The 19,201-nt window shown below is 46.4% G+C and overlaps 1 protein-coding gene across 1 annotated transcript in view; it reads left to right on the forward strand.

The window, feature by feature from the left end:
* Positions 1-19,201, forward strand: part of Pgbd5 (piggyBac transposable element derived 5) — a gene marked incomplete at its 5' end in the record, with an annotated part of 58,679 nt that continues 39,478 nt past the window's right edge. The window contains 1 exon segment of the mRNA XM_005404993.2: positions 1-279. Within this exon segment, the coding sequence (XP_005405050.2) occupies positions 1-279 (279 nt within the window).

Raw genomic sequence — 19,201 nt, forward strand, 5'->3', positions numbered from 1 at the left:
CGGCGCTTCTGGAGGCCGCCCGCGCGCGCTACGAGAGCCTGCACATCTCGGACGACGTGTTCGGCGAGTCGGGCGCTGACAGCGGCGGCAACCCCTTCTACAGCACCTCGGCCGCCTCGCGCTCCTCCTCGGCCGCCTCCTCGGACGACGAGCGCGAGCGCCCCGTGCCGCCCGAGTCCCCCGCGCCCGCCCTGCCGGAGCCCGAGGAGGACGAGGCCGGCGCGGGGTGGAGCGCCGCTCTGCGGGACCGCCCGCCGCCGCGCTTCGAGGACACTGGCGGTGAGCTGTGGCCGGAGTTAAGAGGCGCAGGGCAGGAGCTCTAGGGCTCATGGGCCGCGCCGGCCATGCCTATGTCTTCCGTGTACGAATGAGGTCGGGAAGTTGAGATTTAAAGTGCCAGAGGGTCCGGCTATGCCTGCAGGCTCTAAGCTTCTCTTGGGTGGTGGCCCTGGCCAGCACTTTCAATGGCAGGGACGTGGAGGGACTTTCCCTCCCTTGCTGGGGTCACACCTGTGGGCCGTGGAAGTTAGGCTTTCCTGTAGAGGGCATTCGGAAAGCTTGGCACAGCTGGGGCACGTGCGTGCGTGCGCGTGGCGGTGGGGAGGGGGTGTCTTTTCTCCATGATTGGCCCTCACGGGCTGGATCGGTCCCCGAGGGGAGGCGGGTCGCAGCTGGAGCATGGCCAGCGACCCACCGATGAGGTGGGGCCCCCATGGCATCCTTACTGCTCGGCTTTCAGTTGATCAGAGAAAGTTACCTGTGGGCACCTTTTGGGGTCTCTTGCTAAGAATCGGGATCGGTGAAGGGCCGCGGCTGCTCTAGGGTGCGTGTCCTTCCGCCAGAGGTACTCGAGGTGTGTCGCCCAGCCCCGGAAACCTGGAAGGCCGATGCCCCGCGGGCTGCTGCGGCTGCAACCAGGTCCTGCTCCTGCTTTGGCCTTCTGTAGCATCCTCAGTAATCGCAGCATCCCGGGCCTCTGCCTTCTTATGTGAGACCCGCCCTCCCCGCAGCACTGCTGCCTGTGCTCCCGCACACCACGTTTATCAGTGGAAGTGCACACGAAACTCACGTTGAGGAAGCTGGGGAGGCCGCCCTGCGGCTTTTCCTGCTGCTCTCTTTTTCTACTTGATTTGGGTGCTAAGGATGGATCCCAAAGTCTTGCACATGCCAAGCACACACTCCTGTGGCCCACTGAATATTGCTCAACCGGCCAGGAGCGGGCACATAGGAAGTCAGACCAGGGCTTAGACCTGGTGGTGGTGCTGACAGAGCTGCTGGGCCCTGAGGGAGTGGTCTGCAACCCTCAGCCAGGCAGCAGTGTGTGGAGTGTGTCTGGGAAGGTCAAAGAGCTGTGCAGTGCTTTGGGTGGGTGAATTTTAAAGCACGTTCGTTCACTGGGGCTGCAGTTAAGAGTTTAGAGGTTTCCGAATCACTCACCCTTAATGGTTCTTATACACCACCCGACATTTTCCAGTGTGCCATCAAGGGCTTCCTGCCATGGACAGCTGTTTTCCGTACTGGCTTGGAGAATTATACCGGCCCACAGTCTGGCTTGCAGATGTTATACTGTAAGCATCTAGGGTCCAGTTTTGATTTTAGAGCCTCTGAGATATAAGTCTCTATGGGAGAACATAGCTAGTCTTGTGTCTTGGAGCAAAATAGGGAAACTGTGCTAGGTTCAGCCTAGTTATGAATAAGGATTATGCTTGTGCTGGTGTGAGAAGGGAGAACACACTGAAGTAAAAGTTAAAGTAATCTTGTATCTTAGAAGCTGTAATGGGAAGAATTCAGCAGCGCAGCCCTTTAATCTATCCACTGCAGTGCTTAGGGCATGAACACAGTTTCATATGTCACTGGGCTTTAGTTCAAATTCTACTCCTGTGGTTGCCCACGGAGTCTCAACCTAGACCCGGGGCCAACGTGAATTTCTTAACCAAATGCACCTATGGCTGTGTTGATCATCTCTAGTGTTGTTTCCTGTTCTGTGTGGGAGCTTGCCTTTTAAATCCAGATCTAGGTTTCCTCTTTGCAACCCCCTCTACCTGTTGGGAATTTGCAGTGGGGTGGGGGTGGAAGGACAAGTTTGATAGCTTGTTAAGCTTGAATTCAGATTTCTGTAAAGCAGAGGAATGTGATTTATGGAGGCTTAAAATAGATGCTCAAGTTCAGGTTGGTCAAGGAAAAACCTTGCGCCTAGCAGTGTGGAGAGAGATGGATGTGTTTATTAGCAGTGAGAAGCTACGCCGAGTGCCCCTGGAAAGGAGAGGTTGTCTGCCAGGTTCAGCTCTGCATAGTGTCTGAAACACTCCACTAAGCAAGTACACACTCCTCACGTACAAGGACAAAGCCTGCTTCTGTCTCCTGTCTTTATTGCCCATTTTATCTGCAGATCTCACTGTCCCGAGATCTGAGTGGGCAGAGGGGAGTTGGAAGAAAGCAAGATGTTGGCATTTGGGGCTGTAACCAGGTTCCACAATAGAAGTTTTGTAACTGAAATTATGGTTGCTCCTGCAATCCAGTGAGGAAAGCATAGGATTCTAGTTTATGAGACTTCTTGCCTTGACCCCCATGTAAGAACAGGTGTGCAAAGACCAAAGGGGTGTGTGTGTGTGTGTGAGAGAGAGAGAGAGAGAGAGAGACAGAGAGGGAGATTCTGATATGTAAATGTGAATTTCCTGTGCTAGATTGAGTTGACTAGGGTTTCTTCTATCAGAAAGAGACTAATACTGCAAGCCCTCTGAAGCCTGGAGACCTTTGGAGGGCCCCTGTGCATGAGGGAGATGGACACTGAGGGCCATTCTGATTTGAGCTGCAGTGGGAGCCGCTGTGTGGGTCCTGTGGAGGGAGTGAACACAGTAGGGAGACACATGGTGCTCAGCTGAGAGGGGGAGGGAGGGGATGCAGCAGAACTGGATGCAGAGCCAACACTAAGAGCAGTAGTTAAGGGTGAGAATCTTGGCCTTCTTAAAGCTGCTGTAGTCTTCCCTCTGTTTTTCAGTCCTCAGCTTCCTAGAGCAGCCTCTTCTCTCTCCTCTCATCTCCCCCAGGTTCTGGCTGCGCTTCTGTGGTTTCCCTTGGGATGATTTAAATATAAACACTGAGCTTGCAGGCTGGAGGACAGGCTTAACCCGTGGGCTGTTGAAGGGTTCTCCTGGGGGCCAAGATGCTTTCTGGGAGGCAGGGCTTGGGAGTTAGTTGCTTCTAACCAGGCCTAAGGCATATCCCCCTGAAGTAGCCCCTCAAGCCATCAGCCTGCCTGCCTATTGTGCAAATAACCAGCACAACCTGTAAGTTCACTTTCAGAAGCAGCATGAAATTCAGGCTGTCTGTGTTCTAGGCCTCTGCCTTCTGGTTCCTTCCACTGAGCAGTCTTGTGATTATTGCCTCAGAGGAGTGGAGGGAGCAGGCAGATCTACAGATGCTAGAGCGCTCTTACCTCTGGCTTTGTTGGGTACTTTGCCAGGACTGGCTGGGGTCTGAGCTATTTGCCCTTTCTATTACAGGTTGAACCTCATAGAAGTGCTTTTTTTTTTTTTTTTTTTTTTTTAATCCATGTACCCTTCCAGTAGCCCGGTAATCATGCAGTGGGGTGTTGTGACCTTGAAAAGATGGAGAGGAACATACTGCCCTGAAGATTTAACATCGTTGATTGTTTTGTCTTTAGAGTTGGTTGTTGGTTTAAAGTCTTTCTAACAACTAAGCAGAGAAAAACCTTTCTTCAAAAGCTAGAGCTAACTCTGTGCTCTAAAGAGTCTGAGCTCAGATATCAGGACCCCTTCTCCCCCTCTGTGAAGTCAGGTGTAAGTGTCTGCTCTGCCTTGGCTCTATGCCAGGCCTAGTACCAAGAGGGTCTCAGGGAGCTGCCAGACGGACCACAGGCCATGTGGTACTCAGGAGGGAACTGCCTGGGAAACTTTCCCTAGGAGCTGGTTTGTAGGTGGGGACTGAGCTAGTGACGCTGCAGAGCATCAGTTCTCGTCTCACGTAGAATTTTCATGCATTATCATGCACAAGCTCCACATAGACTGTGTAGCAGAGAAATACGGGCATACTGCTTCAGTGTGTGTGTGTGTGTGTGTGTGTGTGTGTTTATAGGGGTGAGATTACCTGGCTTAGTGATCTCTATCCAACTAGTCAGACTTGATCCTTCAGGAAAGGTAGTAGTTTTGTGTTTTTCTCCTTTTTTTTTAGCTAAAACTTTTTTTCAGCCCCAAATACTTATGTTCATATTGATAAATGGAATTGATTTCAACTTCTTTAGGTGGGGAGCATACAGTTTTGTGCTTTTTTTATACATGAATTTTATACTTGATTTTAAAAATCAATATCTCAGTCAGATTACAGAACCTAAAATTTTACCTAGCTTCTTGTTTAATCCAGGTAGGTCCTGGTGCTGGAGTCCAGAGCTGTGGAGCAGGAGGCAGGGCTTTGGGTGTCAGGAGGCGGGGCGTCAGACACCAGCAGCCTGGTAGCAGTGAGGTCCCAGCCCAGTTCTGGAGTCTTGGATTCACCTTTATGTTTAAGAACTATGACTTCATATTATTTCTTATCAAGTAATAGTATAGGTTTATTTAAAAAAAATAAAAAGGTAAAAAATGACTTGAAAAATTTAAAACCTCATGACTTTCCATTACCCAAAGATAACCGTGGTTATACTGAATACATAATTCATATTTCTTAGATTACGTATTGATGGGTGACCTGATTTTAACTGTACTTTAAAAATTGTGAACATATTCCATTTAAATTTTAGGTAGGCATTTTAATGAATCTCTCATACCGTGTAGTTCCCTTTGGAACTGCATGGAGTTTATTGCCCCTTCTCCCTTCCTCTTCCACTTTCCTTTCCCCTTCCCCTCACCCTCCTCCCCCCTTCACTCCCCTCCCCTCCCTTCCCTTTCCTCCTCTCTCTCATACTTTCTTTGTTCTTTCCTTATGCTGTTAAATCAGTGCTGTGGTGATTACTCCTGAAGCTTAGTTTATATACACGTTTCATTTACTCTTTAGCATAAAATAGTCAAAATAGCCTAAAGGCTAGGATCTTGCACATTTTTGTTATCTGTTATGAAAGAGCTTTTCAAAAGAATGGCTGCCTGCCCTCCTGCTGGGAGCGGACTGGTCAGTCCATAGGGGGCATCTTGCTTATAAGACAAAATCAGTATGTGGTTCTTGCTGGTAGGGCTGGGCCTGGGGGAGCACTTGTTGAAGTATGACTCGCATGCGGTACATGAGTCCTGAATTCCCAGCACAGTGACCTCTTTCATAGGTGTACTACATGGCCACCATGTAGATTGAAATGACAGAGGTTCCTAGCAGGGTTTCCCCTGCCCTTTCTAGTCAGTAACCTACTTTGGAGGTAGCCGTTATTCTGAGTTCCTTCATCATACAGTAATTTTACCCATTATATTTTCATATTTGTAAGATCTACCCACGTTATTCCACGTGGCTATCTTACTTTTTTTGCTGTAGTATATTCCATTGTACAGATATACTACAGTTTATTATCTTATCTGTGGACTTCCAGTTTGGGGGCTTTTATACACAAACCTGCTGCAAGCCTTGCGTTTTTGATGGACATGTACATCTTTCTCTTAGGCATATATATCTAGGAATGGGATTGCAGGACAAAGGTTGGGTGTCTGTTTACCTTTAGTATTAGGTCTTTTGGGGGCTGGGGATTTAGCTCAGCGGCAAAAGCGTCTGCCTGGCAAGCGCAGGGTCTTGAGTTCGGTTCCCAATACCGGAGAAAAACCAAAAAAAAAAAAAAAAAAAAAAAGTATTAGGTCTTTCAACTTGGGCATGTTGACATTCAGGACAGATAGTTCTTTGATCATTGAGGGCATTGCTGGACATTCAACAACATCCCAGGCTTCTAGCTGCTAAATGCCCCTTCTTAGACTGTAGCCAATCATGTCTTAGGCCATCATCACATGACTCCTGGGGACGGGATCCCATGATGCTGTGGAGCCCCACTTTGGGCAGGGTCCTTAGACACAGAGGACCCTTACATTGGCATGCTTCCTGGGCACTCAGGATCTCTGCCTTAGTAGATACTGCCAAAGAGTTCCCCACTTACTGTACCACCAGCAGAGAGTGAGATGTGCCAGGTATTAATTCAGCAAGCACATTGAACCCTGCAAGGATAAGCCGTGAGTGAGACATGTCCCCTGGGGTTCAGGAGGAGAGACCAAGGGAGGAGAAAAGGATGAGTCTTTGATAAGGGCACTGCTCAGGGAAGACAGATTTTCATGGGATTCCAGGGCAAGTCAGCTCATCCTGCTGGGCTGGGGGAGGGGTGCATGTCTGGTGGAGGTGACCTCTAAGCTGCATTTTCTGAAACACAAAAATTAGTCTGGTGAAGAAAGTATCTCAACAAGGATGCAATTTGAGCACAGGTAGGGAGGGGACAAAAGGCATTCCATTTGCCCATGGGCAGCCCCACTCACCCTGAAACTGAATTTATTTGAGACTTTATAGGAAATGTTTTGGTATTTAGTGGTTGTATTTGTTGCCGTTGCAAGTTACTATAACAAGAATCTGAACTTCAAGTTCAGCATAGATAGATAAAAGTTTACCTTGTGGTTTGGAAATTTGGTGGGAAAAAGTTGGAGAGGATGAAATCTAGGCAGAAGCGCTGGGGTCTTTTCTTTAAGGAAGAGACCTGGAAAATGAAGAAAAGGTAATGTTGCTGGTGAGGTGGTACATGCTTATAATTCTAGCGTTTGGGAGGCTGAGGCAGGAGGATCACCACTAGTTCAAGACTAGCCTGGGCTGCATGATGAGTTCATAGATTACATAGAGAGACCTTGTCTTAAACAAAGCAAAGCAAGAAAAGGCATGTGGTGAAACTGCTATATTAAAACCATTTGATATTAAACTCCCCTGAATATGACCTCCATGTACTTGTAAATTTTGGTGTTTAGTGTTGGCCTTCTCATTTCTTCTGAGACTTCCTTCAGCACCCTTTTTGATGCCTTCTTTAATCTAAGGAGTATGTTTTTAAGAATTTTTTTGCCAAATATTCAGTTAATCTTCATGTACAGAATTAGAAAAATATATTTTTTTGGCACAGGTATAAAAAATATATATATTCTTTGAGGGAAATAAGGGTGGCTGTCTTATTTATGTCTTTATTTTTCCCCTCTAGAAGATAGTCTTATACGCAAAGCTAAAGTTCTGTCATGTTCTTGCATTTTGAAGTTTTTAGCTGTTTGATGTATGCATACTTAGGTTTTATAGTTTTCTCCCAAATTGTGCCTTTAATAATGTCCACCTTTGTCTTTCTGGAGCCTTAATCTCAAGTCTGGCTAGACCCCTGCTAATTTTGCCGTTTTTGCTTTTCCCTTCTTGCATTTGCCCAGTGTTCCCCTGACTGTGTATTATTCTCAGCCCTACCTGTTTAAAGTATGCTTATTGAACAGCATATAGATAGATACATGTTTTAACATAATTTGATAGGCTTTTTAATTTACTTGGACAAATCAATCTGCACACATTTAAAGTAATGACAGACATGATCTTATTCCTTCCAGCTTATATTGTAGGCACAGCCTTTCTTTTCCCCCCATTTTTGATATTTTAGTCAAGGTTTTCATGTTTGTTTGTTTGTTTTTCTGTTTGATGTCAGACAGATATTAGTAGTGATTTTACTGAGATAGTAAGTCACATGTTGTATGACTTAACTATGTAATATGTACAAGTCAGTGACTTTTAACCTAGTCACAGTTTGTGCGGCTATCAACACAGTCAGTTTTAGAACATTATTATCACCCCAGAAAGAAACTTTAGGTATTACCCTCAGCCCTGGCAATCACTAATCTACTTCGTCTCTAGAAATTTGCCTATTCTAGATATTTCATGTAAATGGAATCATGTAATATACATCTTTTGTGATTGGCTTCTTTCAGCTACCATGTTTTCAAGGTCCATCTATGTTGTTACATATATCTGTATTTCTTTTCTTTTTTCTTATGGAATAATATTCCATTGAATAGTTGTGCCCTTGAGTATCTTTTATCTGAAACATTTGGGACCAGAAGTGTTTCAGATTCCAAGTTTCTGTGGATTTTGAGATATTTACTAAGGAGATATCATGGGTGTAGGACCTCAGTCTAAACACAACTCTTTTTTTTTTTTTTGAGACAGGATCTTGCCGTGTAGTTCAGGCTGGCCTTGAACTCACTATGTATTCTGGGCAAACCTTGAACTTTCGGGGATCCTCCTACCTCAGCCTCCCTAATGCTGGGATTACAGGGGTATGTCACCGTGCCCAGCTACAACATTTATTTATGTTTCATGTTCATTTTATACAGATATCCTGAAGGGGATTTTTTATACAATGTTTTTATTGTACTGATCTTTTAGTTGCGATTTATCACATGAGGTCTGGTGTGGAGTTCCACTTGTGTTCTATTGACACTCAAAGTTCTGAGCAATGGAGATTTCAGGTTTTCGCATTAAGGATGTTCAGCTGGTACCACCTTCTGTTTATTTGACAGTCGATAAATGTTTGGGTTATTTTTACCTTTTAGCTATTGTGGATAATAGCCCTAAACCTCATGTTCAAGTTTTTGTGTGGACATGGTTTTCATTTTTCTTGGGTGTATCTCTAACAGTGGCATTGCTGGGTCATGTGGTAACCCTGTCCAGTGTTTGTAGGGCTGCCAGACTATTTTCCTGAATGTCTGCACCATTCTACAGGTGACTTCTCTGCACTTGTTGCTGTCTTCCTTTGATCCTAGCCAGCCTCATGAGTGTGAAGTGGTGTCTAATTGAAGTTGTGATTTGGGTTTTCCTGGTGACTTGTGATATGTCGAGCATCTTTTCTTCTGCTGGTGTATTTGCATGTCTCCACTGCAAAACTAGTCAGATCTTTAGCTCATTTTCTTTTTTTTAAATTTTATTGGTACATTTTAGATATGCATAATGATAACATTCATCATAGGGTCTTTTGTCCACTTTCCCATGGGTCATTTGTTCTTTTATAATTGAGTTGTAAGAATTCTTTACAGAGTCTGGATACATGTTCCCTATTATATATGATTTGCAGTATTTTCTTCCATTTAGTTAATTGCTTTTTCATTTTCTTCATGGTGTCTTTGGAAGCACAGAAGTTTAACATTTTAATGAGGTCCTGCTTACACATTCTACCTTTAGTTGCTTGTGCTTTTTTGGTGTCATAGCTAAGAGAACACTGACAAGTTCCAGATCACTGGGTTTGGTCCATGGGTTTTCTTTTTCTTTTTTCTTGGTACTGGGAATTAAACTCAGGATCTTGTGCTTGCCAGGCAGGTGCTTATGCTACTGAGCTGTACACCCAGTCTCAAGGTCCATGTATTTTCTTTTTTTTTTTTGGTTTTTCTCCGGTACCAGGAACCGAACTCACGACCTTGCACTTGCCAGGCAGGCGCTTTGCCACTGAGCTAAATCCCCAGCCCCTCCATGTATTTTCTTCTCAGAGCTGTTATTTCGGATCTTACATGTATGTCTTTGCTCTGTTTTGAGTGACCTTTTGTGTATGGTATGTGTAAGGTAAGATAAAGTACTAACTTCATTCTTTTGCATATGTTATTTGGGCGCCATTGTTTGGAAAGACCAATCTTTCCCTGATTGAATTATTTTGTCCCTCTTGTCAAAAATCAGTGGAGCGCAATTTATTTTCCATTTTAGTAATATTTTTATCTCTTACTCCTCCCCACCTTATGATTAAGTGCATATTTTTTGGTAGTCATTTGAAAATAACATCTTGGTTCCTCAACTAAGACTATTACTCCAGAACAACAAGACTTTCTGTACCAAGTCTTTATTTTTTATTATACTTAGTACCAGAGATTTACTATTACCCATTTATAACACACACACACGCATGCACACACACACACACACATACATACTCACTCACTCACATACAAGCTACACCCAATATACATTTTGTCCAAATCTCTAAATGTTTAAGTCAAGATTAAAGCTATTATAGAGTGGACTTCTAAGATACAAGAATTTCTTCTGAAGTTTTGTTTAAAACTTTTTATATTAAAGAATTTCAGAATCAAAGTGGAAAGGGTAGATGATGTAGAACAGAAATAAGAGTTTCTCCTGCTGTCGGTGGTTTGGTTGGCCAGCGCAGTGCTGCGTGGCTGTGAAGGTGCGGACGGGCTCACTTTGGGGTCTGCTGTGCCTGGTAACATGGGTGTGCCTGCTTTGGCAGCTCTGCCTGCCTCTCATAGCAGCTCATGAAGGGAGGTTTATCTTCCTCTCCAACTAGACTGCAGGGTCTGATGAATTCAGGTGATGCATTGTGATAAGCCTTGCTCACTGCTACAGATTCTCTCTGAGTATTTCTAGCAGGAACTTTGGGCATGGTCTTCACATGTAATCTCTCCTTCTAATGCTTTTGCACATGCCCACTGCTTCCTGCAGTCACCGAAAAAGCTAGGAATGTGGCAGTGGAAAAGCTTGTCTGTCTCTGAAGGTAACAGGATCATTTCTGATTTTCTGGACCTCAGATTTCCATGTGTGAGCATCTGTTTTGGGGTCTTCCTTGAGTAGATGAGAGATGTCAAGTAAGGAACGACTGTTCTGTTGCAACAGAGGAGATGGGTACCCAGAGTTCCCGGGTCAGCAGGATGGCAAGACCACAGCCGGACACTGATGAACCGAGGAGGCTGGGAAGAGTGCTCCGTGTCCAAAGTCAGTTGCGCAAGGTGCAGAGGGAGCATGTTGATTCCAGGAAAGATCCTAATCCCAGGAGCCATAGCGTGCCAAGCCTATGTTCTTCATCTCTAACCACTGAGCATGGCAGTCTGTGTGCTTTGCTTGCTGTGACATTCTCACCAAGGGCATTGTTAGTCTCCAGCGCTGAAACTACAAGCAATTTTCATCTTAAAGCATTCTCATAAGGTCTGTTATTTTAGTTTTATTGATATAAACAATTTTCTATAGCACTTTCTTCATAGTTTGTATATTCTCTTTTAGGTCTAAATTGAAAATGATTTATCATGGATATCGTCAATCTAGATTGTGGAATTTTTCTCTGTTCCTGAACTTTTAAACTGATTCTCTGCTTTTAATTCATCATTGCTAGATGAATTCCCAAATAGAACTTTTTCTTGAAATAGTTATTGCCTAAATGAAATTGAGTATAAAATTACATTAAATTCTTAAAGACTATTTAGTATCACGCAAGCTAATACATGTAATCTATAAAGATTATAATTATAATAAAAATCTAAACTCTATTTAAATTTTATAGCAGTTTTATTTTCTCTCCCTCTTTTTTTGTCTTTTTGAGACAGGGTTTTGCTATGCAGTTCAGGCTGGACTTGAACTCACTTTGTAGCTGAGGCTGGCCTGGAACTCACAGCAATCCTCCTGCGTCAGCCTCCTGAGTGCTGGGATTGCAGATGTGTGCCGCTACACCCAGAATAACTGTTTTAAAAAGATAAATATTCCTGGTAAAGTTATCTGGGCACTGTACTCAGTATCAGTATTGGCAGTATTGTGTTAATTGCCATTCTGTTTCTCATTTTATATACTTGAAAGTTCTTAATACTTTTTTTGGTAAAGTTGGCATCAATTATAATCTTTAACTGTTTCAACACTTAACTCTTGTAATAACGATACATGTGTACTTTCACTCTGTAAAAAACATACTTTCTGTCTGAGTTACCCTTAGAATGCTTAATTGTATGTGAAAACAAATAGATATTAGTAAAAATATAAATTATACTGAATAGTTTTGCTATTGAGGCACGTTTGGGATCACCATGATTAAAAGACGCTGGTCACCTATCAAGTCAAGGATGTCAGAAATGACACTGAAGGTGATATCTGTCCTCAACCCTTATTAAGGCCAAGCCCATTTGACTCATTGATGATTAATTCTCTCTTTTGTTCTTACAAAGGAGTTCTGCTTCAGATATAGGCCTTCCTTTCTTGTTCCTTTCTGTGGGCCTGGTCAAATTCTTTTCTTCAGATAAGTTTTTCTTTTTCTTTTCTTTCTTTTTTTTTTTTTTTTTTTAACACTGGCCAGTGCTGCCCTGATGGAATCTGACCATTTTCTTTTTGAGTGGGTGCAGAGAGTTGATAGGGTGATAAGAAGTGTTTGGATTCCTAGTGTTTAAGGCCAGAGCCAGTCAGGTGCCCTAGTGGACAACTCTGTTTGACCTTGGGCATGAATGTTGTAGGGATTTCCAGCAGCTTGGGCAGAAGAAATAGGCATCATCTTGACAAAAGTTGGGCTTAGCAACAGTGAAGACACCATCGGTGGTGCCTTCCTGAGATCATCTGGGCTTTGCCTGTGGGTCCTACTGCTCATGTCACTTTCACAGGGGATGGTGGAAGCAGCATTGGTGATCACTGTCTAGGGACCAGACTAGGAGCCCCAGAGAACATCATCCATGCTGGTTGAGCGCATGGGGTTGAGTGGAGCGACTTGGCCTTGTGCTGTAAAGTGAGCAGATGAGGACTGGTGGGCTGGGAGGGATCTGGGAGAGGGATGGGGCCTGGTCAGGGTCTACTATGATCATCCCCATTGCAGAGAGCACCTGCTCCACCTGGTTGGCTCTGAGAAGTTGCCCCCTATGTGTTAGTGAAGCAGAGAGGGCTGTTTTTGTGTGGGGTTGCCAGGCAGATTACAGCAAAATCTGAATTTCAGATACACAGTCTCTTACAGGTTTATCCCAAATATTGCATGGGATATATTTACATATGCAGTATATAAAAAATGTGTTGTTTATCTGAGATTCTAATAGTACTAGGCATCCAGTTTTTAATTTGCTAAATCTGGCCCATGCCTCTTGCTAGCTGCACCTGAGGCTCAGCCTGCACCGTAGTAACCTGTCAAGGTTGCTAAGTAACAGGACTTGACTTTGAAAGAGCCATTTAATTTTGTTGGTTCTGCTGGGCTTCTGGGTCTGTCTCTCCCTGCTGTTTGAGCTCCCTGTTGTTTGGCTCTGAATGCCACTGGAGGCTCTGTGGTCCTACTCTTGGTTCACCTCTGTCTCTCCATGGATGAGCAGCCCAGGGCACTGTGTGCTGGCCCACTCTGGACTCAAAATCCTACTGAGTGAGGCAGTGCAGGCCTCAAGGGAGGTGGGATGGAGGCCTGGGCACAGTGTACTGAGGCTGGGAGTCCAGGGGGCCCCTGCCAGGGAGATGGCACTGCCCAAGTTACTAGCTTTGTCTTGAGCAACTGCTCTGTTTAACATCATCTCTCATCTGTTAAGGATTCAGTTGTACCCCTGCAGACTCACATATTGTAGTCCTAACCTCCAGTGCCTCAGAATGTGACGTTCTTTGGAGACAGGGTCTTTAAAGAAGTAATTACATTAAAAACAAGGTCACTAGAAGGGACCCTAATCTAATCCTACTTATATCTGGGTAAGAAGGGGAGATTAGGACACAGACACAACTGTGTGGGGACATGGGGAGAAGATGGCCTCTGAAAGCAAGAAGAGGGCTCCCAGGAGTACACAGCCCTGCCCATACCTTGACCTGAGACTTCCAGCCTCCATGACTGTGTTGTTTAGGCTGCCCAGTCTGTGGTGCTTGGTTAGAGTGACCTAGCAAACTGATGCATGGCCTACGGAGACAGACATGAAAGATGAGACAAGAGTGCCCTGTGGATGGGCTGGGCTTTGGGGGTACGATGGGTGGTCTCAGCCATGTGGCCCCACCCTTTGCCTCTGGGTCTGTTCCTGGTCTTTTGGGAGTGCTCAGGGCCAAAGTACTGTTTCAGACTTGCAGGAGATCCATTGCAGCTGGCCTGTGGATGCTCTGGGGTGCAAGGCTGGCTGGGGAGGTACAGTGGGCCCATGGTGGCCCTGGACAGAGGAACCCATGTGCCTGTGTGCAGACACTGCCCCAAAGTGACTCTGGATCTGCACGTGTGTACATCTGTGCATTCCTTGAAGAAGTCTGGGAAAATACTCTCCTAGAGCTATTTTTATGGAGTGACATCTTTGGGTAATTAAAATTATTTTTATACTATTGTTCTTAGGAATGTACTTGATAAATATTCTTTAATTTCCTCTCTTGCACAGATTACCTTGCCCTTTAAAGATTTGTCTGTCTTCTTTAAAATGTCACCTCAAATGCAGAAAATGAGGGCAAGAGAATGAGGTTAACTGGATTGCTTGATTGTGGATTACTGGTTTCATTATGCCCTAGAACTTCAGACTGCGCAACTTTTACTTTCTGTAGTTGGAGGCTGTCATGATTTAAATGTGGTGTGTCCTCCAAAGACTCATGTACTGAGGGCACTAATCCCATCATGGATTAATTCATTGATGAGTTCATTGCCAAATGGCCCATTAGAAGGTGGGACCTGTTTGGAGGAGGTGGGAACTAGTTGAAAGAGGTGGGACCTGGTTGGAGGAGGTGGGAACTAGTTGAAAGAGGTGGGACCTGGTTGGAGGAGGTGGGAACTAGTTGAAAGAGGTGGGACCTGGTTGGACGAGGTGGGTCATGAGCAGAAACCTGTGAAGGATAAATTCTGTGTCTTTTCCTTCCTGTCTTCCCCTGTGCTCTACTTTCTGGCTGCCACACAGAGAGCAGCTTTTCTCAGCCACATCCTCCTGCCATGACGTTTCTGCCTTGGAGCCAACAGACCATGGACTAAAATCTCTGAAACAATGAGCCAAAGGAAACCCTTCTTCCTCAGATTGTGTATGTCAGGTGTCCTGTCCCAGTGATGAAAAACTGACCAGTACAAATGCTGTTCTGGAGTGTTTGCTTTGGATTGCCAGGTTAGGGCTTTGGTTGGAAGGTATGGCTAGTGAGCTGGGTAAAGCTGATGGGCGCTGTGCTCTGTAGAGGGTGGCTTACCTGGGCGCGTCCCACTTCCAGATCCTGAGCTGGGATGGTGGGAAGGGACTCCATCAATGCTGGTTGGTGAGGGCCCAGGGGAGTACGTAGTCATGTGTGCCACACACATATGTTTGTGCAGATTGGTGGAGGGACCTGGAATGTGATTCCCAGCTACTAGAAGCATGCCGGACTACTGAGGATTTGGCAGAAACCAGAAGGGAGCTCTGTCCCCAGAAGCACCAGCTTGCCTCAGCTGTCCTTAGTAGTAAGGACAGGGTGTGGCTCTAAAGCCCTGGAGAGAGTCTTCAGGTGTGTCAAATTTCATGGAGTCCTACTGGTTTGTAGTGTGACTTTAAAACACCAGGGACATTTCACATATGAAGAGGTTTGCTATAGTCATGGGTCTGATCCACCCAGCCACCTCCTGGTAGGGTGTCTCCCATAATATACTGCCTTGTGCTAAACCTGAGGAGATGAAAGCTCTGAGAAGCAGTGACCTGCCTGAGTCCCCATCAGTCCAGAGGCAGTGGAAAGAGGGGTAGAGCTGGTTCCTGTGGATGTTTTGGGGAGACTGACAGTGTTCAGAGACGATGGGGCCGAGCTTGCTCTACCTAATTCGAGATGGAACAGAACACCCTCCATGCTGGACCATGAAAACAACCCTGGCCAGAGTTGGATCTCTCAGGAAATAAAAATTTGATGCACGTGTTTGGTTGAGACTCTGCTATAGGATGTGTGAGGTGGAGAAGATGTGGGGCTGCATTCCTGAGGAGTGTTAGGTAGAGTGTGGAGACATCTAGCCTTCTTATCCACAAGGAGTGTGGCTCAGCCAGGGCGAGGTGAGCAGAGAGCCCCAGGGCTGAGTGCCATCTCTGCTGAGGCCCTCCATGTGCAAGAGTATCCTGGGAGAACTGTGGCTCCTCTTTTCTGAGCTGGTGCTGAAGTCCCCATAATAGAGCTGGAGCTGAGTTGTAGCCTCTTGGAGCAGAAACTGGCATTCTAGGACCGACAGCCCCTCATGTGTCCCATGAGAATCCTGAGCCTCCTTAAAGGTCAGCGCACAGTACCCCACATAGGTCTCTAAGTGTCCCCCCTGCCACATCTGGTGTTTCTTTATTCTGGGTCCCCTGGCACAGGCCTCCTTTCCTGTATCACTGTCTCTCTCCTGCTGTCCAAGTGCTTTGTCTTAGCCACATTGGGCCATGCACTGCCTGCCAGGCCATCTTTCATGTCAGTCATTCCCTTTGCTCTGCATTTATATCCCACTTGCCAGGCCATCTGTGGGCTGACTCAACTCTATTCTCAGGGCCTTGAGGGGCATGGTGGCCTGAGCTCCCAGGCCTCTGCTGGGGACACATCGGCCACACCCAGACATGTGGACTGAGTAGGAGCCAGCACCATGGAGCACAAGCTTTAGAGGCAGGAAATCTAGACTCTGGAAAAGGACACATTTCCAAGCAGCTCTGAGTGGAGGCCGGATGAAAGGATGGAGCCGACCCAAAGTTCCAAAGGCAGCTGCCCTCCTGGGCTCCTGTGAGGCAGAGATAAAATGACGGAGCTCTGGATGCTCCAGGAATTCAGTGACATCTGAAGCTTTCTGTAAAACAGCCTCAGATGGTGGCCTGTCATCAAAGCCTCTGTCTCATTACCGGCCACAGACTTTGCCTTCCTCAGCTTCACTCCCCTCTGGGGGATGGAGAGGAGTCATGCGTAGTTGGGCTGCAGGCATCCTGGAGGGCTTGACCTTTGGGCCATGGCCACAAGTGCCCCAAGTGACCTGACTCCCCCTTGTCTCCCCTTGCAGACCACGTGGTGTGGGTCAGCGGTGCCCAAGCCAGCTGGGGATCAGTGCTAGGGCAACTCACAAAAGCCCTTTATAAGAGGAGAATCAAAGGCTGTAAGATTTTATTTGCACATCTGGTTGGAAAAGCTTTGTAATCCCAGGAAGCCTCAAGCTAGGCTTTTCCTATGAAAAGTTTATTTCATCTTCTTCTTCTTGGCCTCATCACAGAAACGAGCAGACGCCCAGCAGGCTCCCTTGTCTGCTACTTGTGCAGGAGGAGGAAAGCTGGGCCCCTCTGCTACCAAGGCTGCTGCTGAGCTGGAGAAAAGGCGAGTGGCTCATTTTTGTCTAACGGTATCATGGAGATCAGCACTCGTGTTAGAGGCTGCTCAGTGATTGTAAAGCCTCTTTTGTTGACTGGCTACTGGAAATGGTGAGGATGAGGCTTATTTCTCTGAAAATAGCACATTCTCTTAATTTTACCAGAAATGCAGTGGAAGCTTTGTCTTATGGGGAGCCAGCCACAGTGTCATATTTGGACCTGGGAAAATCACAAGGAGCAAATGCTTGTTGTGACCTGGCTATAGGGTATGGAGAAGCAGGGTCTGTGTTACAGCTGTGAAGTATGTCATGCATTTCACCAACACAGGCATCAGGTACAGTCTGCCCTTTAGTGGGTACTATTTTGTGGTGATAAAGCCAAGAAGTTCTCTATCTGCAAAGCCATCATTGCTTTCTTATGGGCACCGGGGAACAGACTCATATTTTTTCACAGGAGAGAAAATGAGGGGGCAAACCTGGAAAATTGCTAGACTGTAATACTGTTTGCCATTTCTGAACCCTTCCTAAATGTGGATGACTAAACAGGCAAGTGAGTCAGGACCCTGGCTTGGACCCTCTACTCTGAACCGTTGCCTTTAAGCCCCCATCTGCATATTCTAGACATGGACTGTCAGCCACCTCCACTGCCCCCACACTTGGCACACCGACCTTGGCAGTCTTCGGTGCTTTCCCGGTGGCCTTCACCCAGGCACTGCGGCTTCTTAGTATAGAATGAGGTGGGGAAGCTGGTACTGTGTCCTGGATGCAGCCTGCATCCTGTGGGTTGGCCCTTTCAGATGTTGCAAGCACTCCCTGGCCCCGAGAAGCTGGGCTGCACAGCAAGCCAGGCTCCTGACGCTGCCAGGTGGGGATGGATGGCATTAAAAATGCTCTGGTGGCCCTGAAACCTCACCTGTACTGGGTGAGATACCAACCTTAGTTCTGCCCTCACCCCTTTCAAAGCCCACTGGAAAGACTGGCAGGAACACAGCATTATCAGACAGATGTGGGTTAATATCATTTGCTGCAGCAGGAGAGGACATGTTTTGGAAGAGCACTGCAGTGTCCTGTTTGGGGAGTGGGGAACCCCAACCCAGGTGTGAGGAAGCCAAGACCGGTTGTGATGGGCTAGTGTGCGGGTGCAGGGCCTGCAGGGTGATGGAGTATCTGGAGGGTAGAGGGAGACTGGAACTGGGCTGGCGTGGTAGAGAAGCAGTGACCACCCGCTACAGTAGACGCAGTGAGGGATTTTCAGCTGCTGTTATGGTTGCTGGGACCCCTTTTGCTGGGTCCTCATCTTGCAGAGTGGCCTTGTTTGGTAATTGTTCCATTCTCCAGGCCTCTTTTGTATTCAGATGGACTGCTGGCTGCTCACCCAGAGCTGGATCTCATCTTGCACTTTCCTACCTCCTGGCTGTGAAATTTAGGCAAGTACTTTGCCTCCGGACCTCAGTCTCCCCTCTTATAAGGAGGGAGGTGATGTCTCCCTTGGTGTTGGTACCCTAAATCTTTGCAAACAGATTGTGTTTTTCTGTATTCTAGAGAGCATAAGTTGCTCTTGACCAGTTGGCTTAGGTTAGTCAGCTTTCTATTGCTGTGATAAAATACCTGGGATAAAGAAAGAAAGCTTTGTTTTGCCTCACAGTTCCAGAGATTTTTGTCTGTGGTTGACTGGCTCCATTGTTTGTGCCTGAGGTGAGGCAGAGTATCATAGCAGGAGTATATCCTCATGGCATCTGGGAAGGAAAGCGAGGAAGGGCCGGGGCCCCCACATCCCCTTCAAGGGCACACCCCCATGACTGACCTTCCTCCCATAGGCCCCTCCCTATTCCCAAAGGGCTACCAGCCCCCAGTGATGCCACAAGCCAAGGACCAAGCCTTCGACACATGGCCCTTGGGGGACATTCCAGAGCTGCTCCACAGCAGGCTTAGGGCAAAATATCATACATTGCATTTGTACATTTGTTACTTAGACTTTTCGATTCTCTTTTTATATTATGGAGTAAGTAAAATCTTCTAGAGGGCATGAACATCATGGGCCTTCCTGAAACCTCAGCACCTGGGTGCTGTGCCGTGAGCCTGAGGGATAAGAGGCCCTCTTCCCTCCTGCAGCACCTCAGGACCATGAATTCTTACAGGTTCTGGGGCCAGACCAGGGAGTCCCAGGAGCCCCTAATATGATACGGGAAGTTTATGTGAGTGTGCACTAACATTTTTATGAGGAAAATGCCACAGTTTCAGACTCTCCAAAGGTTTGGTATTGCTGCAATTTTGCATGAAGCTTCAGGA

This window comes from Chinchilla lanigera, unplaced genomic scaffold (genome assembly GCF_000276665.1).
Source record: "Chinchilla lanigera isolate Chin_1 unplaced genomic scaffold, ChiLan1.0 scaffold00091, whole genome shotgun sequence".
NCBI classification, from domain to species: domain Eukaryota; kingdom Metazoa; phylum Chordata; class Mammalia; order Rodentia; family Chinchillidae; genus Chinchilla; species Chinchilla lanigera.